The sequence below is a fragment of the Oreochromis niloticus genome, linkage group LG10, assembly GCF_001858045.2.
Source record: "Oreochromis niloticus isolate F11D_XX linkage group LG10, O_niloticus_UMD_NMBU, whole genome shotgun sequence".
NCBI lineage: Eukaryota > Metazoa > Chordata > Actinopteri > Cichliformes > Cichlidae > Oreochromis > Oreochromis niloticus.
In genome coordinates, this window is record NC_031975.2 from 19,074,362 (window position 1) to 19,098,695 (window position 24,334).

Consider the following 24,334-nt stretch of genomic DNA (forward strand, 5'->3'; position numbering starts at 1 on the left):
TCTTAAGGTATATTGTGTATCTGTTCTGCAGTCTTGAACAAAAAAACAATGAAAAGAAGTACGGAGAAAAGCAATTAGAGGGAGCAGCAATCGCAAAGGAGCAGGAGAAGCAGAGGGAGGCAGAAATTCAAAAGAAACAAGAGGAGGAAAGGAGGCGAAAAGAGGAAGAGCAAAAGGCCATGCTCTTAAAGCAAGAAGAGATGAGAAAACATGAGGAAGAGAAGAAGAGACTGTTAGAAGAGGAGAAGAAGAGACTGTTACAGGAGGAGGAGGAGATCAAGAAGGAGAAGGAAAGGATGAAACGTGAGGAGGAGAGACTCCTGAAGGAGAAGAAAGAGAAACAGGAGAAACTGAGGGTAGAAGAGGAGATGAGGAAACGAGATGAGGAGGAGAGGAGAAAAAGAGAGGAAGAGAGGAGACTCCTGGAGCTGGAGGAGGAAAAGGAAAAACTCCAGAGGGAGGAGGAGAGAAGACTTGAAAGAGAAAGATTCATCAAAAAGATGAAGGAAGAGGAGGAGAAAAAGATAGGGGAGAGAAGAGCAGTTGAGGAGCAAAGAAAAAGAAGGGAGGAAGAGAAAAAGAGGCTTGCGGAAGAAGAGGAAAAAAGAAAGGTGGAGGAGAAACGCTTGAAAGAGGCCAAAGAGAAGGAGCAGCAGAAAATAATAGAGGAGGAAGAGAGAAGAAAAAGGGAGGAGGAGGAGAAAAAACTCAAAGAGTCAGAGGAGAGAAAGAAGAGAGAAGCGGAAGAAAAGGAGAGACAACTCAAAGAGGAGAGAGAGAAGGAGATAGAAAGGATGGAGAGGAAGAAAAAGGAAGAGGAAGAGAAAAGACGTGAAGAGGAGGAGAGGAGAGAGAGGCTCTTAAAGGAGCAGAAAGAAAAGGAGAGGATACAAAGGGAGGAAATGGAGAGAATTAAAAGGGAAGAAGAAGAAAAGAAGAGGCGACTTCAAGAGGAGCTGAGAATGCAGGAGGCAGAGAAGAAGAAAAAGGAGGAGGAGGAGAGAAAAAAGAAGGAAGATGAGGTGAAGAGGCAGAGAGAGGAGAAAGGTGAAAGGAAAGTGAAAGAGGAAGAAGACAGGAAAAAGAATGAAGAAAAACAAAAGCAGAAGCTGCAGGAGGAGGAGATGGAAAGAAGAAAGAAGAAGGAGGAGGACGACAGGAGGAGGAGGGAGGAGGCTCGAGCAGCATCGGTCTGCAGTCTGGAGGCCAACAGGTCAGATGAAGACAAAGAAAAGATGAAAACCGTTTCCTCCTTGTCCATTTCTGAGTTAGACACACACACGCCCCCTGCTGGTACCAAACACGCCATTACGGCTCTTAAAAATGTGACACAAATAAAACTTCCTGCTCCTCACTTCCCTCCGCTGGTCAAAAGCAGCACTGCATCCAAGCGGCTTCCCTCACAAGTTCCCAACCAATCACAAGACAGAGAGAATGCCCCTCCATCAGTTCGTAAACCAAACTCCAGCGAGCGGTGAGTTATAGTTTTGAAATAAGTGGTGATTTCACTCTGTGCGTGCTGATTGCGCTTTGTGTGGTCTGTAAACAGAGATGGCTTCTTCTTTAATCAGCAAATGAAATCAGAGAGACTCAAAACTTGAAACTGAATTCATGATCTTAAAAATCACTTGTTATTTCCGACTTAAAGCTGCATGAAGCTGAATCCGTCTGATTACTTTGTGGGGATTTTTTCAGGATTCTCTGCTCTCTCGCCTAATACCTCAGCCAAGGAGGTCATGTTTTCGTAGCTTTCCCATGTGTGTTATTCTGTATGTAAACACAAAGATGAATTATTGGTTGAGAGTCAACGGAAGGCTTAAAATTTATAGTTTATGATTCTTACAAGTATGCTGTGTGTTGTCAACATAGTACTGTATAAACATTTAAAATATCATCTCACTCAAGTTCAAAATATTGATCTGATGGCCAAATTTATAATAATGCTATATAGATCTATTTAAAACTGTTTCTTACTGCCACTGCTTCTACTGACAACATATATCCATATATGGAATGATCAATGCGATTCTAAGTATACGGTTACTTTAGACCTCTGGCCTCTTGTGAAAGGTCAAATAAGCTCTAATTTTCATAAAAAATGTTCTGCTGCCTTTGTTTGTATTGGCAACATTCAGGAAATGATACTGGTATATGAGGATTATAAATAACACTTAAATTATAGTTTGCATCCAAATATCAGGTCACATTTGACCTCTGACCTCACTTTTACATTTCACATCTGCTTTTTATTTAAGTTAATCCCAAAATGTGTGACATCTTTGAAGAAAAAATATAATTTATATAATATATATATATTATATATATAGTATAATGCTATATAATAAGCTGAAGGTATTCAGCTTAACAAAGTGAATATATATGAAACACAGTACTGTTCCCTTAGAAGTACATACTGCCCAGAGAGTGAGCAGCTTTGGTGGAGGTTTGCATCCTGCTCTAATAACTGGTACTGATATCGGTGATCTTGCCCCTGGTATATCTCAGCTGTCCGTCATCGCTCACCCCTACTTCTGTTTGTTTTTTATAATTAATAATGGCTGTCCTCTGCTCCTTTTCTTCTTGTTTTTCCTTTCTTTTATTCACTTTTCCTCTTTCTCTCCAGTCTCGGGCAACTGTGTCTCATAAGCGAAGGTTCACTGTCAAACATTGTTGTGCCAGAAAAGAAAGTCTCTGCCACATGTACTCTGCCTGGCCCTGCTGTTCAGCCAACAGCCCAGAATAAAGCAGTTATATTAGAGGTCTCGATGGTGGTGCCACCGCAGCAGAGGCGGTCTGATGCAGAGATTCCTCTATGGAAAGTGCTAGAAGGGAGAAGTGGGAAAGGTACACCTGAAAAAATCTCTGCCGAGGAGGGTACAAAACCTTTGTGCAGAGGGTAAGAACAGACTAGGGGGCACATCTTTGTCTGCTTCTCTGCTTAATCCTCTTGTTTGTGCTTCAGGTGCCTCGCTAATTGTTTGGTTTCTTAACGATGTTTGTATGAAATGCCAATTAGTAGTGGATATATCCTTCATGTGGTTTTCCCTCTTTTCTAGCTCACACGGAGAGGATGCTGCTGAGGTACACACGCCTGTTAGGCAAGAGAGCCAACCAGTTAAAGCAAAAGATGGAGATGCACATCACATTGCCGCACCCTCTGCTCAGCCCAGCGCACCGGCAGTTAAAGAGGAGCCTAAAGAGCCAGAGGGACCCAGGGTGGAATCAGCAACCTCAGTCAAGGTTCCCCCCCGAGAAGCTGACAAGCGCGTGACTCTGGCGCTGGAGCCGCTTCAGCCCTCAAAACCAAAACCAGAACCAGAACTGCGGCCGGAACGAGATCTTCATCCATCAGGAAAACCACAACAGGAGGGAGCAGATGAGGAGAAACCAGCCGATGCCGTGCCTGGTGGTCACAAGCATTTCATCAACAATAAGGACCCAGTGTGCGAGGCAGAAAAACAGCTGTGGGCAGCTGTGGAGGAGACCACCACCGAGATAGGAGTGGAAAAAGGGATGGAAAGTAGTGAAAGCAAGGAAGCGAAGGAGGAGAAGCTGAAAGAGGAGGAAGGTGTAATAGGGGGGTGAGTCAGCGATGGTTGCTTGCAGTGTTTGCTGCATGGCGTGACACCACATGCGCATTTTAATGGCTAACGTTCCTCTGGGTGCTGCAGCCTATCAAGTGCTTACTCAGCAACTGCAACTAACCTCACCTGAAGCTGTTTTCTTTATATTGACCTCTGTCTGTGCTGCAGTGGTATTTCAAATGGAGCGGTTTGATGAGAGCTTTACACAAGTATATAATGGACCTGTGTGTGTGTTTGTGTGTGTGTGTCTGGTAGTGCTGAGAAATGTGCGCACACAGAGGCAGATGTGTGTGTTGCAGAGCAGCAGAGGGAGGCGCCTGCTGGTTTCATGTCAGCAGTAGTTGGGGTGTTATACAGAGGGTGAGTCTGTGTGTGTGTGTGTGTGTGTGTGCTACTGTGTGGACTTCTACTGTGTGTTTTTCTATCTAGGTATGCTTTTATTGCAACGGGTTGCTATTAACAAAGTCCCTAAAGATACCATTTAAAATTGGTTCTTTCTTAAGTTGTCTTTTATGTGTAATTCAATTCAATTCAATTTTATTTATACAGCGCCAAATCACAACAACAGTTGCCTCAATGCGCTTTATATTGTAAGGTAGATCCTACAATAATAGATACAGAGAAAAACCCAACAATGATATGACTCCCTATGAGCGAGCACTTTGGCAATAGAGGAAAGGAAAAACTCCCTTTTAACAGAAAGAAACCTCTGGCAGAACCAGGCTCAGGGAGGGACGACCATCTGCCATGACTGGTTGGGATGAGTGAGGGAAGACAGGACAACAGACATGCTGTGGAAGAGAGCCAGAGATTAATAACAAGTATGATTCAGTGCAGAGAGGTAGACACCAACACTGGTTCATCCCTTGAGTTAGGATCCTTATTTATGCTGCAGTGATTCATTGGTCAGTGTTGTGATATGTTAAAAAACTATTGCTCATCATGATTTTAAAAATTACACACACAAAAAAATAAATAAATAAAATTCTAGCTCCTTGGAAGCAAAATGTAAAGAAATGAAGGGTGGTAGTGTAAAAGACCGAAGAAATATTAGACTAGGTAAAACATTTAATACATTAACCTCTTCATGTAAGCGCCTACATGTTAATGCATTATTACCTCATCTCTACAAAAGTTGCTGCGTGGCAAACCTTTAGTGAAGTACTGAAACATTTTGATGTTTATTAACTGCTTTTGTGGCATTTAAACTGGCTGCATATAAAAGCATCCATCGCTGGAGAATGCACCATCCAGTGGATGTTAGTGATTGTTTTGATTATGTGGTGAGCTGGCTTTGCCAATGTGGTTTTTAAGTATTGAGTGGCTCTTTGAGGATTCATCTTGCATATGTAGCTGCTGGCTTGTCTGTGAGCTGATCTGAGCTCTCAGCTCTGTGCCACCAGAAAGTATTTCACTTGTTCCTAATCCCGTCAAAGAGAAAAATCGGTATGCTGTGCAGAGTTGCTCTCACTGTAGCAAACAGTGTTTCTTTTGGGTGCTTTTGCACGGCATTTTGGAAAAGCACCAAAACAAAGTCTGAGAGGGAACTATTTTTAATCAAGCATGTTGTCTGACCCTCTGTCGCAGTGTTCAGAGCTCATGAAGCAGGTCATTTTCGGGTGAGCTCTGTCTCACAGTTTTCCTGTTGTTCGTATCTGCCCTTTAGCTACGAGACAGTGGCCTCCATCCTGCACACATCAGGATCGACTCTTCCAGGTCAACCGCAACCCTCTATCAAACAGCCATGCCACCTTATAAATAATGAACTCCAACCATGTTTACATGAAGTAGATCCGGAGATCTTGTGTTCCTCTGAGGTGGATAATGATCCACCGATTCCCATTGATGTGGACATTTTGCCACCCACAGACTTCTCTGACACAGCAGAGAGTCAGGCGACTGCAGAAGAAAAAGTTTCTGAGACTCAGAAACAAGGGTGCTCATCTTTAAACGAGGCGCACAATCTGGTGGCAAGTCTGAGAAGAGCTGCTAGTGAACAGGAGAAAGAAAGAGAAGAGAACAGGGAGAGAGAGGAGAGAGAAAAGGGGGAAAACATCAAGAGGGCAGAGAAGGAAGAGAGAGACAGGAAGGAGTGGGAAGAGGAAGCAAAGAAAGAGAAACACAGGTTGGAGAGGGAAAAAGAAGAGGCAAGAAAGAGGTTGGAAAAAGGGAGAAAGGAGATGAGGATGAGTGAGAGAGAAAAGATAAAAGAGGGAATGGAAGAAAGGAATGGAGTGGGAGAAACAAGGAAAGGGAACGAGCATAAGGAGAAAAGGGAGACAGAGACCGAAACAAAGCAACAGAGGAAGGATGTCAATGAGGAAGTAAAGAAAAAAGAGAAGAAAGGAAAAGGAAAGGAGGACAACCATGGAGAAACCCCACAGTGGAGGACAGAGGCCCTTCCTGTTCTTGCTTTAGAAAAAGTCAAACAGAAAGTGGATAGCAGCCAACAAAACAACTGTCCGCCACTGAGGGAGGTAGAATTAGAGGATATTGCATATGATGAGAGGTCACAAGGTAATAATGAGGAATCAGGATTCAGTTCTGATCCTAAACTAGCAAACACTGTAATATCTAATGCTGAAGTATTGACCAGACCGGCTGATTCTGCCCCTGCAGCCAAAATTAAAACCAACAAAGCTGAGGACTCTGTTTGTATTGTTAAGAAAGACATGGATGATCCTGGCTTCAAATCAGTTAAAAAAGGCAAATCCTATCTTAAACATGGAGCCATCCCAGAGTGGCTGAGAGAGGATGATGTTGAGGAAATATCATATGAGAGGGGACAGGAAGATCTTGGGTCCATCTGGCTGGCTGAGCTGTACATGGAAGGGGGAGCAGGGTGAGTAAGGGGTATGGGAGAGATAAATAGCCACAGGGAGAGAGGTGAGTAAATAGAGCTGAGATGAGAGAGTTGTGCTCGTTGCTTCTAATGGATCTCTGGACTGTGTTTTCTTTAACTGGGCGGAAATCACGTTAATTAAACCCCACTGAGCGTTTGGCCTGGCCGTGCATGTCTTTCTCATGAAAGAGTCACGTATTTGCATATGAATCATACATGCAACCTACCAAAGAACATCATTAGAACATTATTGTTGTTCTGGATTAATATTAGAGTTATTATTATTATTTGAGCAGACAAAGAGCTGCAGCCTTGGCTATGAACTTATGTGGGATATCAAACATTAACACTTCATATATACTCCATGCTTATTGGAGTCGACTGGTACTTACATAGCACGCTTCTACTCGGTTGAACAGTTCTTTATTTCCATTTACTGTAAACTGAGGAGGATAATAATCAAAGTTAAGATTATGTTATCTTTCAGTGTTTCAGTGTCAGTGTAGCCCATTGATAGTCGCCTGTAAATCTATGGAAAAATTGCAAATATGAACTTTTAATAGTTAACCATAGGCTTTCAGTTGTTGTTTAGACAAATATGTAGCAGTAAATCTTGCAAGCATGAAAATAAAAAGGCATGCAATGGATGTATGTGCATCTACTGCACGAGTTATTTTTGCTGTCTACATGAATATGACAAGTCTACTTACACAGTTCTGTAATCGGTGCAGCTTCACAGCATGTCTAGTGGCATGGATGCATTGATTGTTTTGATGTTCAGATGCTGTGATGCATTAGAGGCTAGAGAATCTCAAAACTGATATAATCTCATTGCTAGGCCTCGGTTCTACTAATGCTCTGGGACTCTCTGTGAAAATCTTTTCCTAACAAGATGTCCAAGGAATGACATAAAAATAGCTGAGTGTGGGAAAAGCACAGTGAGCTTTAACATCCACCATGCTCTACCCTTAGTTCATCAAAATGTTTGTCCTTGAATGTCTTTAGACATTAATATGTATGTGGTTGCTTGAGATGAATGAAGGTGTGTTTGCAAAAAAGGGAATGGGGCATGAAAAGGATGCTGGCTAGGTTTGTGGTTCTTGAGTTTTGTGAAAAACACGTGAGATCTGAAATTTGATTTTCTGTCTTCAGACCAGGCCACCCTTCCCCAGCTGTAAACCAGAAGTCCTCTTCAATTGTTTTCAGCCAACAAACACTTTACCAGAGCCCTTCTGCCAGTCAGCCAAATAAACCAGACCTTCTTGAGTCATTAACCAGTCTAACAGACAGTCCACATCCTAACCCTCCGTCTGTGTCTCAGCAGGGGATATCAGTCAATCAGACAGTGAGGAATAAACCCGTTCCCCAACTTAATGAATCACAGAAACAGCTGGTAAAAGGACAGAGAGATGCTGTTGCTACAAATACTAGCCATAGCCTTGAGGTAGCAGCTGATGAGGAGGGAGAACTTGTTCAGTCTTCAGTGATTCCTTGGCCTCTCCCTCCAAGCACTTCCAACATACAGTCTGATCCAAAACATACTAAGACATACACAGACATGAGCGTCACTAAAGTTGATGGTGACACAAATACAGCCACACAATCACACACAAGTCTTGAAATGAAGGTTAAGGAAGATGTGAACAACTCCAAGACTTTCAGTTTAAACAAGAGTTACAGTGACAGCCAAAAGAGTGACAGTGCACAAATGAACAACCTTTGCATGAGTCACTCCAAAGACCAACAACTCAAAGAAGAGGAAAAGTTCCTATTGGCTAAAATTCGCCTGATGTCAGGTGACTCATCCCCGGTGTCCAGCGTTCACAATATGAAACGACTCATCCCAGCCCCGGGGGATATTGACTGTGACACTGAGCAGCCAAAAAACCAACTGGACATCGCCACAGATCTCACTGTTGTCAGTCAACACTTAGTTATTCCCAGCTTTGATGCCCTGCAGGAAATATCACTAACCGAAACAGAAGAACCACATGCAGAGGAAAATGTGTAAGTCAGGATAGGCTGTAATCTTGTCCTGTTTTATTAGACCAACTCGTTTGAGACTTGGCTTATAAAGCACAATGTTTTAGTACAGCTTTGTGTGCTGAGATCTAACGTTGTCTTTTCTTGGCTGAACTTGGCTGAACCCCAAAAAGCAAGCTCTGGTGTAGTCTGTGAATGTGTACACATGAGTGCATGTGGCTGTTCTAGAGGTCACTATTTTCAACTTTATGTTCAAAGAGTATTTTACACCGAAATGCTGAAAAGAGGCCCTAGGTGCAGATCCCGGATGAGACCCCATTTGTTACAAATCGCTAAAACTTGCAACAAAAAGAGGGAGTGTGTTCAAGGCCATCATAATCAGCAAGATTATTTAAACTAAAAAAATGTGGCAGGTGTGTGATGTATGCTTGGCTGAGTGACAGTGAGGAAAGAGGCTTGCAAGATCTGTCCAAATCGGGCCCTGATGTCAACCAGCTGGCTTAAGGCTTTTGCTTAGGTCACACATGGGTGATGTGACCCAAAAAGGCAAACTGAGATGCTTAAAAATGAGTGTATGCCCATAAAATGCCAAAAAGCGTAGGCCTGCATTGAGGCAACCATGCTGCAAATCCTGATGCAAATCACATGACTGCTGTATGTTTTCCATCATGCTCTTTTAACATCATGAGTTTGTTTAGTTCATCATCATCATCATGGCACGCTTGCATGTCAAATCTGAAAAATTGCACATGGCAATGATGAAACGGGGTCGATAACCTCCTTCATTTCTTCTAAATTAAGCTTTTTTTCCCATCATATATCTTTTTTCTTGTGTTTTCTTAGGCCAAAACACCAGCTGGCTGACCTCCCTGATGACGTAGTTAAGAAACCACCATTTCAGCTAGAAGACTCCCCCAGCATAGCCCATCATTGTGAGATCACATCATCTCGTCTTCCTACTTTACCAGAAGAAGAGACCTCTGACCCCAGGATCCCTGATCCTGTTACCGTGGTCAGGGAGGAGGCTGATGGGAAGGACGACACAGCTGAGGTAAATTCAATGAATACTCATCATAAGTATTTGGCTTTTTCATTTGCGTAGATGCACAGAAACAAAATTTATTTCCCTCTTTTTCCAGGATCTGGTGAACTCCAGCCAATCGCTGCTCGAGTGGTGTCAGAGCATCACTAGTGGGTACCGGGGGGTAAAGGTCACAAACTTCAGCACTTCCTGGAGAAATGGGCTGGCCTTCTGTGCCATCCTACACCACTTCCATCCAGACAAAATGTACGACATTTTACTCAAAAGTTACTAGTTTTGAGTAGATTCTGTTTAGAAATTATAAATATTAACTAAACTGTTAATCTTAATGTTGTAAGCTACTTTTCTGTTTCTGCTTTTGTGCCATTAGAGATTTTGACCAGTTGGACCCTCATGATATCAAACTGAACAATAAAAAGGTGAGTATGATTTAATGTTTTCAGCTCTTGGCTGTTTAGTGCACTGTGCCATCAGTTTTTTTTGTTTGTTTTTTTTTGCAGCCATGTGAAAGGGTGATGACATGGTTCTTTTAGATCAATATTTTTCACGCAATAATAGTCAGAGATGTTTGACGATTAACACTCAGAGCACTGAGTATAAGTCTTAATCCACCCCTTATTTCTTTATATTTTGCTTACAAGCAGCCAGACGTTCTTGTATTTTTTAAAGTGGTCCTGAATGATAGTTTTCCAGGTTTTGCTCCAGGGCACATATTCTGCTGTTCCATTAAAAGAGTGTTGCTAGGGCAATTGTTGCCATCTCCTTTTGTAATCCTGTGTTTCCTAACAACATCAGGCGTTTGATGGCTTCGAGGCGCTGGGAATCTCTCGGCTGCTGGAGCCGTCAGACATGGTCCTTCTGTCCGTGCCTGACAGGCTCATAGTCATGACCTACCTCAGCCAGATCCGCTCACACTTCACCAACCAGGAGCTGAGCGTGCTGCAGATAGAGCACAACAGCAGTAAGTCCAGTTACGGCGTCGCCCTCACCGGCCCGACTCCCACAGATGTGGACGCTGCTGCTTTCTGCATGGCCAGACTAAATGAAGGAGTGAGTCTAGAAGAGGGAGGAAGCAGCACGCTGGTGGTCCCGCCGCCAAGAGCTAAACGACAGCTTAAAGGTATTAGTATTATTCCCTCTGTATGATTATTTTATTATGTATTCACCAAATAAGGTTAATTTTGCCCACTTTGGCTCTTTGGAACTTTTACAGTTTCTGTTGTCTTACCATAACAAAATGTGCAGGCATAGTTAAAAACCTTTTATTATGCAAGCCTTTTCACACCATAAACCTGGGTTAAAACAGCAAAAACAGCGAGGAGAGCAGAAAGGAAAAGAGCAAAGGTGGAAACACTAGTGTTTCCCAGGGTAACTTAGGAATGTGAAGTAGCAAAGTTAGAGCTAAGGCGACAAGAGGCGCAGAAAACAGATCAATAAATCAAGTTCACAATGCCTCGCTTAAGATTTTTGTTGGTTCCCAGAGATACCAGATGTGCTTTTTTAGTGCAAACGTGTTTAATTTGCATTTTGGCTATAAATATTAGTCCCAGTAGAACAGCTGTGAAATTTATTGTTCTTATTTAAAACTCCTGAATGTCCCTGGAGACATGTTATCTCAAATAGATTCATGAGCGATGAGGTCTGGCATGAACTCTGCGTGTTCTGTCAAAGTTGGAAAAGTTCTGATGATTTCATATGTGAGAAATCTGTCTCAGCCTTTTTCCCTCCTGTGCTGTTATCAATGGTTTGGACTGGTCGACATCCAGTTAGGACATCCAGTAAGTGATGTCATGTACATCTGTGCATCAATCACGATGTAGTAATATTTAATATGTCATGACCATTTTGGCATTATTTTCTGCTGTGGCTCCTGGTAATCACATACATTCACAAAGTGTCAATGGAGCAGATTCAGATTACATGTTTTACTTTCACTTTGATAGTTCCTTCTTTGGCTTTTCATTCGACTGGATTAAGTACATATGGAGAAATACTCTGTACCAAGTTTTCTGAGGCCTTAAAACAATTAAGGAAGTGTAACATGTAATCATTTGTCTGTTCTGTTTTTAGTGGAGGAGTCCATAACCCCAGTCCCGCCCCCACGGTCTCTTACAAAGGTAGTCAAGCCTGGGCCGGCTCAGGTAACACTTTGTCTTTCTTCCTTCATTATTTAAATCAGCAAACAAACTTTTCAGGCAAAAAAAATATGTTAAACACTCTCAATTTATACTTTGCATTTTCACCTCTGTTTAACTTTATACATCTGCTTTACTGTAGCTATATGAAGGTTTTATATTTCTTCTCCAGGATGAAAATGCAATGTCTAACTCTGCAACAGAAAACACTAATAATACAGGTAGGAGCCTGCAGAGTAAGCCTTTTCTAACATTTGAAGCATTTGTTTTAGCACTCTTTCCCCCGCTTTTTTTCCCCAGTCTGATTTGTGTATTTTAATTTTTGCAGAGTTTCAGTGTGCAGATGAGCCCCAGCCTCCAAAACAAGATGAGGAAACGATGGTCAGTCATGTGTTCTTGCCCTTTTCTGTTCTTTATTTCATTTCTATATCATTTTGATTCTCACATCATCATTAATTGATGGCTGCAAAAAGTACTGAATAACAGTTGTCCAGTTCATCATTCACATCTTATATTCTCCATCCTTTGACATCTCTAATCTTTTTGACCCTCTTCTTCTGCTTCTCTTCTTATGTCCCCCTCCCCTTTCTGCTGTCCGACCTCCTCTTTCTGTTGATCTCTTCTCTTCCTCTATTTGTGGCTTTCGTCGTCGTCCTGTATGTTCATGTGTGGTTGTGTGTTTGCCTCTATTCTTCTGTGTCTTTGTACGTGTGTGATGGTGGCTTGTGGTCAGTCTCTGCAGGACACCAGCCAGTATGTGTTGAGTGAGCTGGCGGCATTGGAGACAGAACAGAAGCACATCGACAGCAGAGCTGCAGTGGTGGAGAGACGACTGCGAAGCCTCATGGAAACAGGTGAGTCACTTAATTAAACGGTGATGAGCAAGAAGTAAATGTTACAGAATTCACTAAGCAGATTTAATCCAATGGACTTTTGCATTGATTAAATGGTTGCAGTTATGTGTCACCACTGGAATTCTTCTGTTTTCTCTTCCCTATCCCCTGATCATAGCAGGTGGCTGCCCCTCCCTGAACCTTGTTCTGATAACAATAATAATAATAATAATAATAATAATAATAATAATAATAATAATGATGATGATGATGATGATAATGATAACAATAATAATAATAATAATACATTTTATAAATAGGCACCTTTCAAGGCACTCAAGGACACCTTACAAGCAAATAAATAACAAAATCGCAGTATATGGCAATTAAAAAAATATTGGAGAATGAAAAAAATCAACAATATTAAATATGTTTTTGAAGGTTGGCTTTAAAGATAGGGAGAAAATCAATTTTGCAAATGTGGTGTGGGAGAGAGTTTCAAAGACGAGCGGACACTCGGCTGAAAGCTCTAACTGGGGTCTAACAGAGGACGGTGGAGGTGGAGGATCCCAGAGTGGAGTAGAGCAAGTTGTGACAATGTGCAGAAGATCGGTGAGATACAGAGGTGCAGGGTTATGGAGAGACTTGAAAGTAAGAAGATGAATCTTAGAATTAATGCAGTGTTTTACAGGAAGTAGTAGGAGGAAGGACAGGATTTATATATTTTACTGAAGGAGGTCAGGAGCAGGCCTGTGTTAGAGGTCTATTCCCATCAAAAGGGAGTTCTTCCTCTCCACCATCACCAAGTGCTTGTAAGAGGGGACGGTGGCACTATAAGACACCAAAAAATATACATGTAAATGCATAAAAAGATGAACTAAATTGAACTGAACCTTAAATCTCCTGACCTGAATGCAGATGAATGCCCTCCTCAGCCATGATGCTAACCTGCCTCCTACTTGTGATTATAATGAAGTAAATTCCAGATCTAGCTCAGTCTAGTTTACACTTTTTTTGTTGTTCAATAGTATCTTGCACGTGGATCATTATGTTTAATGATCTTTATTTCTCTCACATGGCGATAATGTTTTTTGTTGTTTCATTTTATCAGTGTATTCAAATATTTACAGGCTTTCTTTTCTTTTCTCTGCTGTTGCAGGAAGTGACCGTGATGAAGAGGAGAGACTGATCCAGGAGTGGTTCACTCTGGTAAACAAGAAGAACGCTCTGATACGCAGACAGGACAACCTGGAACTGCTGTAAGACCTCCCACGTATCAGTATACACGTACTCATATACGTATATTTTACATTTGTTTTAAACCAACTCGTTCTTAACTGCATCTACAGACAAGAGGAGCAGGATCTGGAGAGGAGATTTGACCTTCTGACCAGAGAACTGCGCGTAATCATGGCTATTGAAGGTCATTAATTACAATCAAAGTAGTGGAAACAACTAATCTGTACAATATCAGTCAAGTTCAAAAGGATTTATAGATGATAATACAAATGTAAATGGTAAAAAAAAATTAAAACACAATGAATTTGATCATTTTGAGTTCTGCTGTTTGTTGTGCAGACTGGCAGAAGTCCCCCGCTCAGCAGCAGAGGGAGCAGCTGCTCCTCCAGGAGCTGGTGTCTTTGGTCAACCAAAGGGACGAGATCATCAGGGATATCGACACCAAGGAGAGGCGGTCAGTATACGTAGGGTTATGTGAAAGAGACAAAGTGGGTCACAGAGAGATTATACATCCAAAAAACAAAAGAGATCAGTTTGTTATTTGGATCTTTATGCCTATCTATGATGGAGGGGTGCAGATATCCATGAGCTCAGCACCGTACCGTGTTTTTGTGTTTGCAGGGCCTTGGAGGAAGATGAGCGTCTGGAGCGTGGTCTCGAAATGAGGAGGAGAAAATACAGCAACAAAGAAAAATGTGTGTTACAGTGAGACGAGTGAGGACAAGCACAAACGGCTTTCAGTACGGATACTCCAAAGTCCCAAAAGAGTACTTTTTTTAAAAAATAGAAAGTTGTTTTTTTAAGGATGCTGGGGCTCTGTATTTTCTTGTATTTAAAGTGCCTTGAGGACTGCTTTGAGTTTGACACTGCAAAAAATATGTCATCTTCTCTGATAAAAAAAAAGAAATTCAAATGTTCGTTATTTTAAGTGTGTCTTAATATATAAGTATTGATTGATTCTTTTCACCTATTTTTATTTATTTAAATTATGTATCTGACTGTTTTACATCTATTGCACATTTGCTTTTTGTGTGTTTCTGTTTCTAATCTGTGACTTTCAGTATTCAAACACTGGCTTATCCTCCATTGTGAAAAACGAGGCCAAAATATTTGCAGCTTTGAGGGGAATTTTAGTTTACAGTTGTTTGTAATCTGCAGGTTTCTAGTAATGTCACCCTACTTGTCGCTTCCCCGAGGAAAAAGTCCATAAACACGCCCGAGCATTTTGGATATCAAAATAGTATGTGGTAAGTCATGAGCTGGACTCGAATGCCCAATGTTGTTAGCGGAGGATACGTGTTTTCAGATTCAGGATGACCCCCTGCAGCCTCATGGAGCTCAAAGATGTTTCCAGCCTAAAGTTACACCTTGGTAACTTGCAGTCTTTGTGGATGTGATTGCTCACGTCTGCAATATTCACAGAAATCAAAGTGCTTTCCATTTCTGTGTCGACTACTGTATGCATGCTTATGCAGGTGTGCTAATAAAGTGGCACTGTGCAGCACAGCGCCACTGTGTATTCATACTATAGCTGCGTATAATGAAATGAGGATGTTTGTGATGATGAAAATAAAAAAATATCGGCTGGTTGCTCATCTGTCATGACTGTTTTCATCACTTAGTCTTCATCACACTTCATAGATTATGTAACCCAGGGCAGTAACTGTAATGTAATCCTAATGTATAATCATAACATGCTAAAATCACCCTGTGTACATTATAGCATAAAGGCATTGGACGCTACAAAAATATCCCCTAATGTGATGCTGCAGTGATGATAAACACACATTGCTGGATAGTGATCAATACAGCTGAACTCTAAATTTAACAACACTTCAGGTTAAATATCTGTTTTTACCTTGCTTGGTGTGTCTCAAATGAGGCTTGGTAATGCATCTCCAATTGGCAGTCCAGCTGTGAGGAAATTACTTAAATTGTTAAGCCAAAGACGTCAAACTCATTTTACATCATGGGCCACATACAGCCCACTGGGATCTTAAGTTGGTCGGACCAGTGTAGAGAAGCTTAACTACACATGTGATCTCTGAGATACCTTAACATAAGAGAAAAAAAAAGAAGTGTAATTTTAACAATTTTAACAGTGTACACTTATTTCCCAGACTGCCCTGTAATTATAAAACAGAAAGCTATTGTTTATGCATAAAAAAATAACCTTTTTTTTAGTTAAAAGTCCAAAATTTATGGTCTTCTTTAAAGTTTCCAAAGCTGTCCAGTGGGCCAGCTTTGACCGTCTGCCAATAAGTGATTTCCAGTATTTATGATTGTCGGTATTTAAACGGTTGTAAATGACTTGTTGTCCTTTAATATGTAAAACATATGTCAAATATATCTCTTGTGAATGAGATCGAGCCACTTTAAGCCAGAAAGATCATTTCTGTCACAGAATAGAAGCTGCAATCAGTTTCTGGCAAAGCGACTATTATTTATCCTTTATTTATGAATATGATACTCTCATTAACATAAAAATGTCTTTCTCAGAAGAGCTCTGGCAAAGAGGGGAGCAACAACCATAACATAAGAGTTGTATAAATATAATTTAAGTGCCAAGTGGATTTAAGTGGATTGATTACAATGTAGAACACAGAAGTACATACAATAACGCATAACGCGAGTCATAAAGATACTTACAAAACATGTAATTTCTTTATTTTATTTATAAGACCTTCGTAAACCCTGCTGACTGCAGACTATCAATATAACCAAAGATATTGATTAATTAAAATGTGAATATATACACTTAACTATATATTTTTGGCATTGTATAATCTATTTAATGTGTAGACTGATACTGATAAATCAGCTAACAAAAATCAAATCGAGCATCAGTTTAATAAAATAAATTATAAGTCAGAGCCACTGTTTAGTACTACTGCATGAACACAGCAAAGAGCAAATGTGAATTGATGTAGCCCCAAAAGGTCTTAATGGAGGCATGAAAATTGTTTTCTGTATGTGATTGGATGTAAGGTGAAGAATAACAGCGTGCAACATATCCCTGGTGGTCTAGTGGTTAGGATTCGGCGCTCTCACCGCCGCGGCCCGGGTTCGATTCCCGGTCAGGGAACTAGCTTTTTCGTGCTCTATGAAGGCTACATGTTGTTTTCCAATTACACAACTACTTCTACAGGCTGGCACGGAGAGGCTAAACTTCACCTGTTTTTTTTTCTCTGACCCAGTATAAAAATATTGAGTCATAACCAAAAGTGAATATTTACTGTTATGTATTATGTTTGTTTGCACGTGGTCTTGTTTACACTCGTACCGTTTACCTGAATGAGCTTGTTTTTTTGCGTGCAGTTACTGGACTTCGTAGAGCATTACAGCTAATCAGCTAATCAGCAGGACTCACTAATCTGAAATGACTGACAGGATCGAGCCGATCCAAAGCGGGATGAATCTGCACTCCTTTGTTAGCCGCCGCTTACCTGGAGAACCAGCTGAAGTTGTGATTGCAAACCCTCACGTTTGTCATGCAGGTAGAGAACACCCACCCGAGGTGTTTTCTGGGTTTGCTGAGCTGCCTATTCTTGGCTGGTCTCTACGTTGGCAGTTTGTACGTCTGGAGAAGCAGCTCACCAAGGTATACAGCTCACCAACAGGCATGAGAGAAGTGCTGTTAGGCCAGACAACTAAACTTAAACTGTGCGTGCAGGGATCATCCCAGTGTGATAAAGCGTCGCTGTGCTAGTGTGCTGCTGGTCTCTGCAGTGTCACCTGCAGTCGTGAAGACATGGATGCACTGGGCTGATGTCAAGGTGAGTATACTGTAGATAGTAACATTTCCCCTGGAGGATTTACCTTGTGACCCGACAAGTTTCAGCAATATCAGTTTAACTCAGAGGTTCCCAAAGTGTGGGGCCCGCCCCCTAGGGGCCATTGCAGGGGGGGGGCGCGGTATGAAAAGAAAAAAAAAGAGCGCTTGGACACTGTGGACAGGTTTTTGACGGGGCTCCCACATAAACGCAAAGCAGGAGATGAAGCATCGCCAAATATATTTCCAAACCAACTTCTTTCCAAGCCAAAGACAGGAAAATATGGTGAAGCATATCTTCCCTTTGGCTTCACCTGCACAAGCAAGGTAGGTCTCCCCTGCAAAATTAGTTTCCCTGCGTCGGGAGCAGCGCTGGGCTCTCCAAATCACGGACAAACAGGATCCCACATTCTTGATTTTTAGTTCACAAACACTTCTTGTAATAACTAACTACTCCTGACATTTTGGACATGTTAGCTCTTTATGCAGTAAAGTTACAGTGGGATACAAATAATATCAGGCTGATCCTGCCGTAATTTGTTCCCCCTGTCTAAATCACGGACAAACAGTATCCCACAGCTGTTTATGTGTTTAAACCCATTTTGCACAGAGAGGCATTTTTTGAAAAATATATTGATAGCAATGTTGAATATTATTACACAGGAAAAAAAACAACTACACGTAAAATAATCACACCGTGACGCCTCTGCCTTTCTAAATGGAGGGACAGTAACTGCGTGTGTATGTAAGCGTGTAAAACCTGAAGATACTCAGATTAACAGTATTTTGTCTCTATCTGCCATTCTGCAATTCATCTCATGTAAACAATAATGTGGCGCACAGCGTGACGTGAAAAGAGGCACATACCTTTGACGTTGCGTGACGAACTCTGTAATCCTCGTCCACACGTAAACGCAAAAAAGGAGTTTTAAATAATTTCCGTTTTCGGTGAATCGCAACGCCGTTTACGTGTTGACGAAAGGCCCAAACGCATAGAAACAGCTGAGTTTTCAAAGATACCCGTGTAGGTGTGGACGTAGCGTAAAAGAGTTAGTAGTATATTTTATTACTAACTGTAATTTATTGCCGTTTACTTGTATTTGCTTAATTGTTTACTAAATGTTTGAGGTGTGAAATAAACCGCAATGGAGTTTGTAAACAAAATATGGGTGTGTGTGTTTGGAGGATGTGTTTGTGCGGGGGGGGGGTGGGCGGGGTTAGGTGGTGGGGGGCGCGAACATTTTTCTTGTAAAAAAGGGGGCCTGGCAAAAAAAGTTTGGGAACCACTGGTTTAACTCAACTCTGTGACCATTTAAACTCCACCCATCATTAAATTCTGTATCTGTTTGTTTATTTTGCCTGATTGCTACCTTTGAGTAAAGGATTTCTTCCACCACTAATCTATACCAATCAAATATCTGTGATTACTGCTCATCGTAAAATTAAATGTTATAAACAATACTCCCAAAAGTATTTGCTTGTTTTTCTTCAAACTCAACTTGAACTTGAAATATCCTTATGGTTTAATATGATGTTGCTATGATGTAGCTATAACAGCTTCAACTCTTCTGGGAAGGCTTTCCACAAGGTTTAGGAGTGTTTAAGGGAATTTTTGACCATTCTTCCAGAAGCACATTTGTGAGGTCAGACACTGATGTGGGACAAGAAGGCCTGGCTCGCAGTTTCAGGCCTAATTCATCCCAAAGGTGTTCCATCAGTTTGAGGTCAGGACTCTGTGTAGGCCAGTTAAGTTTTTCCCCACTAAGCTTGCTCATCCATGTCTTTATGGACCTTGCTTCGTGCACTGGTGCGCAGTCCTGTTGGAGCAGGAAGGAGTCACCCTCGTCCCCAAACTCTTCCCATAAAGTTGGGAACATGAAAATATCTTGATATACTGAAGCATTAAGAGTTCCTTTCACTAGAACTAAGGGGCTCAGCCCAACTGAAAAACAAGACCATAATCCCCCCTTCACCAAACTTTACACTTGGCGCAATGCAGTCAGACAACCGCCAAACCCAGACTCGTCCATCGGATTGTCCATCACTCCACAGAGCACGTCTCTATTGCTCTAGAGTCCAGTGGCGGAGTGCTTAACACCACTGCATATGACACTTTGCATTATTCTTGGTGATGTGAGGCTTGGATGCAGCTGCTCGGCCATGGAAACCCATTCAATGAAACTCTCTGCGCACTGTTCTTGAGCTAATCTGAAGGCCACATGAAGTTCAGAGGTCTGTAGTAGTTGACTCTGCACAAAGTCGGTGACCTCTGTGCACTGTGCGCCTCAGCATCCACTGACCCCACTCTGTGATTTTACATGACCTACCACTTGGTGGCTGAGTTGCTGACATTCCCACTCAATATAGTGTATTTTGATCTCACAGCAGGCTTTAGTAGCTAATGTCCTAAACACAGGACTTCAATGACTCATTTAAACGTCATTCTCATAGTTTCTAAAACACATTTTGCCTTTCAGGTCGACGTGTCTGTGTGGGAGTTGATGGGACTTCGCATGGACGGTTTGGTTGCTGCATCCATATTACCTTTATTACTTACTATAGTAAGTCAGGGGGTCCCACATCTGATTAACTTGATTCTGCATTAAAAATATTAATACATATTTTGTTTAGCAATACATTTGTAACATTATGCTTCATTAGAGATGGCAGGAAGAATAGCACTGATTTCAAATTGCTTAAGTGAGGGCACAAATATCTCTGAAGTTTTACATGTAGAGCACATTAAATACTTACAGATGAAAACCCAGGATTTATTTATATTTACATCATTAACATAAGATTTGTCATAAATGAAGAAAACCATAGTCAATGAGTTTTTCAGTCGCTTCAAACAGTAATCTGTAGATTCTGTTTCTCTCATACAGCATTATATTTATGCTTAGCTGAGGCATGCTCGACATTTCAGAGATTTATTTCCATTCCTGCTAAGCGTGGCCTCAGCTTAGCTTTGCAACTTCCTTTAAATGTCTGCATTCTGCAGTAATATCCCCATGGGCGAGTTTAAACCACTCACTGACAAATGTACCCTGTAGTTTCCAGTTTAATCTTTTTTTTATTTACATCCTCTAGATTTTATAAACAACTGGTTTTACTCACCCACGTCAGGTTTTTTATCTCGGCCCACTGGTTCACTCCGCTATGGACAACCCCAAAGGCTTCACCGGGGAAATGCAGTGTGCACTGGGTACGTTTGTCTCTATAATAACTGAATGTTATGTCGGGTTAACTGGAATCAGAGAGCTGCACATGTGTGCTTTCATGCACTTCCCTCAGATGTTCAGTCATGGAGGCGGTGTGCGGGGGACGCAGTGTGGCTCAGAAACCAGGTGGTGGCACCAGTGACAGAGGAGCTGGTGTTCAGAGGGGCCATGCTTCCTATGTTGGTGCCCTGCACGGGACCCACAGGCGCTATCGTCACAGCTCCACTGTTCTTTGGAGTTGGTATGTGAAAACGTTTTGAAACAACAGCAGCAGGTCAACAGCAGATTGTCTGCCTCCATCTCACCCCGTCTCCGGCATCCTCCTCTGTCACACCAACCCTATGCATGTCCTCCTTTCCCATGAACGCTCTCTGTGATCTTCCTCTTTTCCTCCTGCCTGGCAGCTCCATGTTTACCCTCTTTTATCCAATCCAGTCACCACCCTTCCTCTGCACATGCCACCAAGGAGGAGAGAATAATAAATGTTGCATTTAGTGCCTCATTTTTTCTGCCAAATCTATGTTTGCTAGTATTACATTACATTTGGTTTTACTGACATTAATGTCAACTGCCTTGTTTTAGCTCATTTCCACCATGTCATAGAGGAGCGACGCCTTGGGAAAGAGAGCATGAGTGTCATCCTTCTGGTGGCAGGTCAGTTAGCTGAAAAGGCAAACCATGTTGTTATGATCAGAGCAAGATGACTCATTTCTTTTACCTTGATTTTGATCATCTTTATGTGACATGGACTGATAAAACTAAAACTGAGCACTTTGAATGCATCTTTTTTCTCTCACAGGGATGCAATTCTTGTACACAACCGTTTTTGGTGCTTTTACTGCCTTTATATTCATAAGAACTGGTAAGATATGTAATCTATACGATAATTTGGTCACGCATTAGCCTACGTTAATCGACTCATTTCATCTGAAATCTTTGTTTTGTTTTGTTTTTTAAGGGCATGTTGTCGGTCCGGTTTTGTGTCATTCATTTTGCAACAGTCAAGGCCTGCCTGACATCAGCTCTGCCCTGCAACACCCTCAGAGTTCAGCTCTGCTCTTCTTATATCTGCTGGGAGGCCTGCTGTTTCTGGTGCTGCTCTTCCCGCTGACAGACCAGTACTTTTATGGTCCCATTCCCATCTGCAGCCTGGCTCCCCTTCCAGCGTCGGTTTGCTGAATGAAATCGAATTAAGTTAAATGCGCTCCAGCTCTTGAAACTATCTCCTTCTTTTACTCTGGATTTCAGTTTGTGATGTTTCTGTTTTTTGTTTCTTTTTAACAAAACTGAAAATCTATGCGTGTATATATGTCTATGCGTGGGTTGGTCAGCATGAGAGCAGAATGATTAGAGCAGTTTAGACATTTCCTGCATGGTCAAAAATATTTCCTACTGTATTGAAACTCAATGCCAGTACAACTTTCTCTGGTTAAAAGGGAGAAAAAGATGTGTGTGTGTGTGTGTGTGTGTGTGTGTGTGTGTGTGTGTGTGTGTGTGTGTGTGTGTGTGTGTGTGTGTGTGTGTGTGTGTGTGTGTGTGTGTGTGTGTGTGTGTGTGTGTGTGTGTGTGTGTGTGTGTGTGTGTGTGTGTGTGCACGCATGGCTGAGAAAAACAGATGAACTGTGAAAGGGAAGGCAGTAGAAAAAAACACAGGCAGACAGAGAGATGGAGACAGACACAAACACAGCCGATGTTGCCAGAAAATACACAAAGGGAACCAAAGTGAGAGGCACAACTAAAACGTGTGCTATTAGGACAAATAAGGCTATGACAGTCAGACTTGAGCAGTAAATGCAGAAAGAAGTGAGGGAAAATGGTTGGAGTGGGCGGAGAAAAGGAAAACGGAGAAAATAAAGGAGAAATGTAAAGGAAAAGTGGAGGGGGAAGAAGCTTAAAGTCTTTCCCCAGGGAAACTGAAAATGTGAAGAAGCAGAAAGGAGGGAGAGGAGGTCATTCAGGGTCTGTGGAAATGGTTAAAGGTTGCATTGGACAATTAAGATTTATGAGTCAGACAGATGTTTACAAATTAAAACAGGGGGGTAAAGTCACGCATGTTTCTGCACATGTACTACGTGCATATCTTAGCAGCTCTTCAGTCAGTAAACTCTGGTCTTGACTAAAGTTTTCTGAATCCCATTTCAACTGGTAAGGGGTTTTTTTTAAGCCTTTATTAGATGGAAAAGGAGAAAAGTGGGGGAAATGACACGCAGGAGATGGTCTGTGGCAGATATGAACACAAACAGCCTTTGGCATATGGGCTGCCTGTTTAACCACATGTACAGACGCTCCTGCAGCAAAAAAAGATCTGATTTTTGTAGTGTGCCTCTGTACACCACCACAGTGGATTTTAAATCAAACAGTCAACATGTGATTGAAGCGCAGACTTTCAGCTTTAACTCAAAGGCTTTAACAAACATATTATACTGGCTGTTTAGGAATTACAGTCATTTTTTATATACAGTTCCCCATTTTCAGAGGCTCAAAATGAATTGGACAGTTGACTCATAAGCAGGTTCGTGCCACACTGAGGCCTGTTCTCTTGTTATTTCATGATAAATGTAGCAGAAATAACACTGGAAGTTGTATCAAACTGTTTAATTTGTAACTTTTGAAGTGGCCAAATCAAAAGTCTGGTACATTTCTAAAAAGAATGAATGCACTGGTTCTCTCAGCAACACCAAAAGACCTGAAAGACCAAAGAAGATGAAAGTGGATGATGACAGAATTATTTCTATGGTTAAGAAATGGTTAAGAAAAACAACTTTACAATATCTAATAATGTAAGAAGATTCTCCAGGAGGTAGAGGTAAAGTCTCTAAAAGAGCCTGCACAGTTCAGAAAAAAAAATATATTGGACAGATGAAACAAAGTATAACTTCTACCAGAACAATGGCAAGAGAAATGTTAGTATAAGGAGAGAAACAGTGTGTCAGACATGGTGGAGGTAATGTTATGATTTGATAATATATGGCTTTCAGTGAAACCAGGTAACTAGTGGAGTTTTTTTTGATGAAGTGACTCCTGGTAGACATAGCAGGATTAATACTGAAGCGCTCAAGGCTGTACACTCTGCTCAGATTCATCCAAATACTGCAAAAACTGATTCGCCAGCGTTTCATGGTGAAATAGATACTGGCTCAAAGCAACCCAAGAGTTTCGCAAAGAAAAGAAATGGGATATTTTTCAATGGTAAGGGCCAGCCATTGACTGCAACGACTTTCAGCCTAACCACCCAAATATTAACATTATGGGAGATTGTCCAATTACTTTTCAACCTCTGAAATGGAGGGACAGTAAGTGCATTACATTTGTTAAACCCCTTGAATTAAAGCTGAAAATAAAAAATCTGGACTTCAATCACATCTATATTGTTTGATTTAAAATCTCCTGTGGTGGTGTACAGAAGCAAAACTACAAAAAAATGCATCACTAGCCAAAAACTTACTGACTTAAGTGGATTCATTAAGGCCACGTTTAACTACACTGAGCATTCAAAAGGCTTTTGCATCCAAATTCATTCTCAAATTGGGATTAAATCATGCACATAAGACAACAGTATACTGCACCTACAATATTAACAGATTTGAACTCTGACGTTTCAGCTGGGCAAATAACACTGGTTTCAAAGTGCTGCTGGCTAAGATGAGGACAGAGCTAGGGATCATCTTCAAAATGAAACACGG

General features: G+C 41.4%; 2 protein-coding genes and 1 non-coding gene across 4 annotated transcripts in view; all 3 read left to right on the top strand.

Moving 5' to 3' along the window:
- Positions 1 to 15,249, top strand: part of LOC100709607 (microtubule-associated protein futsch) — a 29,726-nt gene extending 14,477 nt beyond the window's left edge. Inside the window, exons 14-30 of the mRNA XM_025910709.1 lie at positions 32 to 1,474; positions 3,057 to 3,581; positions 3,840 to 3,944; positions 5,251 to 6,426; positions 7,579 to 8,433; positions 9,253 to 9,460; positions 9,549 to 9,697; positions 9,822 to 9,870; positions 10,247 to 10,571; positions 11,522 to 11,592; positions 11,759 to 11,807; positions 11,915 to 11,967; positions 12,320 to 12,440; positions 13,579 to 13,678; positions 13,769 to 13,842; positions 13,998 to 14,112; positions 14,280 to 15,249. Coding sequence (XP_025766494.1) covers positions 32 to 1,474; positions 3,057 to 3,581; positions 3,840 to 3,944; positions 5,251 to 6,426; positions 7,579 to 8,433; positions 9,253 to 9,460; positions 9,549 to 9,697; positions 9,822 to 9,870; positions 10,247 to 10,571; positions 11,522 to 11,592; positions 11,759 to 11,807; positions 11,915 to 11,967; positions 12,320 to 12,440; positions 13,579 to 13,678; positions 13,769 to 13,842; positions 13,998 to 14,112; positions 14,280 to 14,367 — 5,506 coding nt within the window. The 3' untranslated portion in view covers positions 14,368 to 15,249. The remainder of the gene's footprint in view (positions 1 to 31; positions 1,475 to 3,056; positions 3,582 to 3,839; positions 3,945 to 5,250; positions 6,427 to 7,578; positions 8,434 to 9,252; positions 9,461 to 9,548; positions 9,698 to 9,821; positions 9,871 to 10,246; positions 10,572 to 11,521; positions 11,593 to 11,758; positions 11,808 to 11,914; positions 11,968 to 12,319; positions 12,441 to 13,578; positions 13,679 to 13,768; positions 13,843 to 13,997; positions 14,113 to 14,279) is intronic.
- A 1,403-nt stretch (positions 15,250 to 16,652) lies between these two features.
- On the top strand, positions 16,653 to 23,440 carry LOC100709339 (CAAX prenyl protease 2). 2 transcript variants are annotated; one of them, XM_005452612.4, is made up of 9 exons: positions 16,654 to 16,882; positions 16,977 to 17,259; positions 17,332 to 17,434; positions 19,908 to 19,991; positions 20,557 to 20,635; positions 20,725 to 20,892; positions 21,234 to 21,305; positions 21,451 to 21,513; positions 21,610 to 23,440. In XM_005452612.4, exons 2-9 carry the CDS (start codon positions 17,150 to 17,152, stop codon positions 21,828 to 21,830), a joined length of 900 nt encoding a protein of 299 aa, XP_005452669.1. In that variant the 5' UTR covers positions 16,654 to 16,882; positions 16,977 to 17,149; the 3' UTR covers positions 21,831 to 23,440. The 2 variants fall into 2 exon arrangements, with proteins under 2 accessions (XP_013127874.1, XP_005452669.1); XM_013272420.3 differs by lacking the exon at positions 20,725 to 20,892 and having other exon boundaries at positions 16,653 to 17,259.
- trnae-cuc (transfer RNA glutamic acid (anticodon CUC)) lies at positions 16,672 to 16,743 on the top strand. Its single transcript has one exon. It is a non-coding gene; the product is annotated as a tRNA-Glu (tRNA).
- Positions 23,441 to 24,334: the final 894 nt, after the last annotated feature.

Bases quoted from the DNA above. Each gene is read 5' to 3' on its own strand.
- LOC100709339 (XM_005452612.4), top strand. From the start codon at position 17,150: ATGCAGGTAGAGAACACCCACCCGAGGTGTTTTCTGGGTTTGCTGAGC. The intron at 20,636-20,724 runs GTACGTTTGTCT...CACTTCCCTCAG, and splicing joins GGAAATGCAGTGTGCACTGG to ATGTTCAGTCATGGAGGCGG. The intron at 21,514-21,609 runs GTAAGATATGTA...TTGTTTTTTAAG, and splicing joins CTTTATATTCATAAGAACTG to GGCATGTTGTCGGTCCGGTT.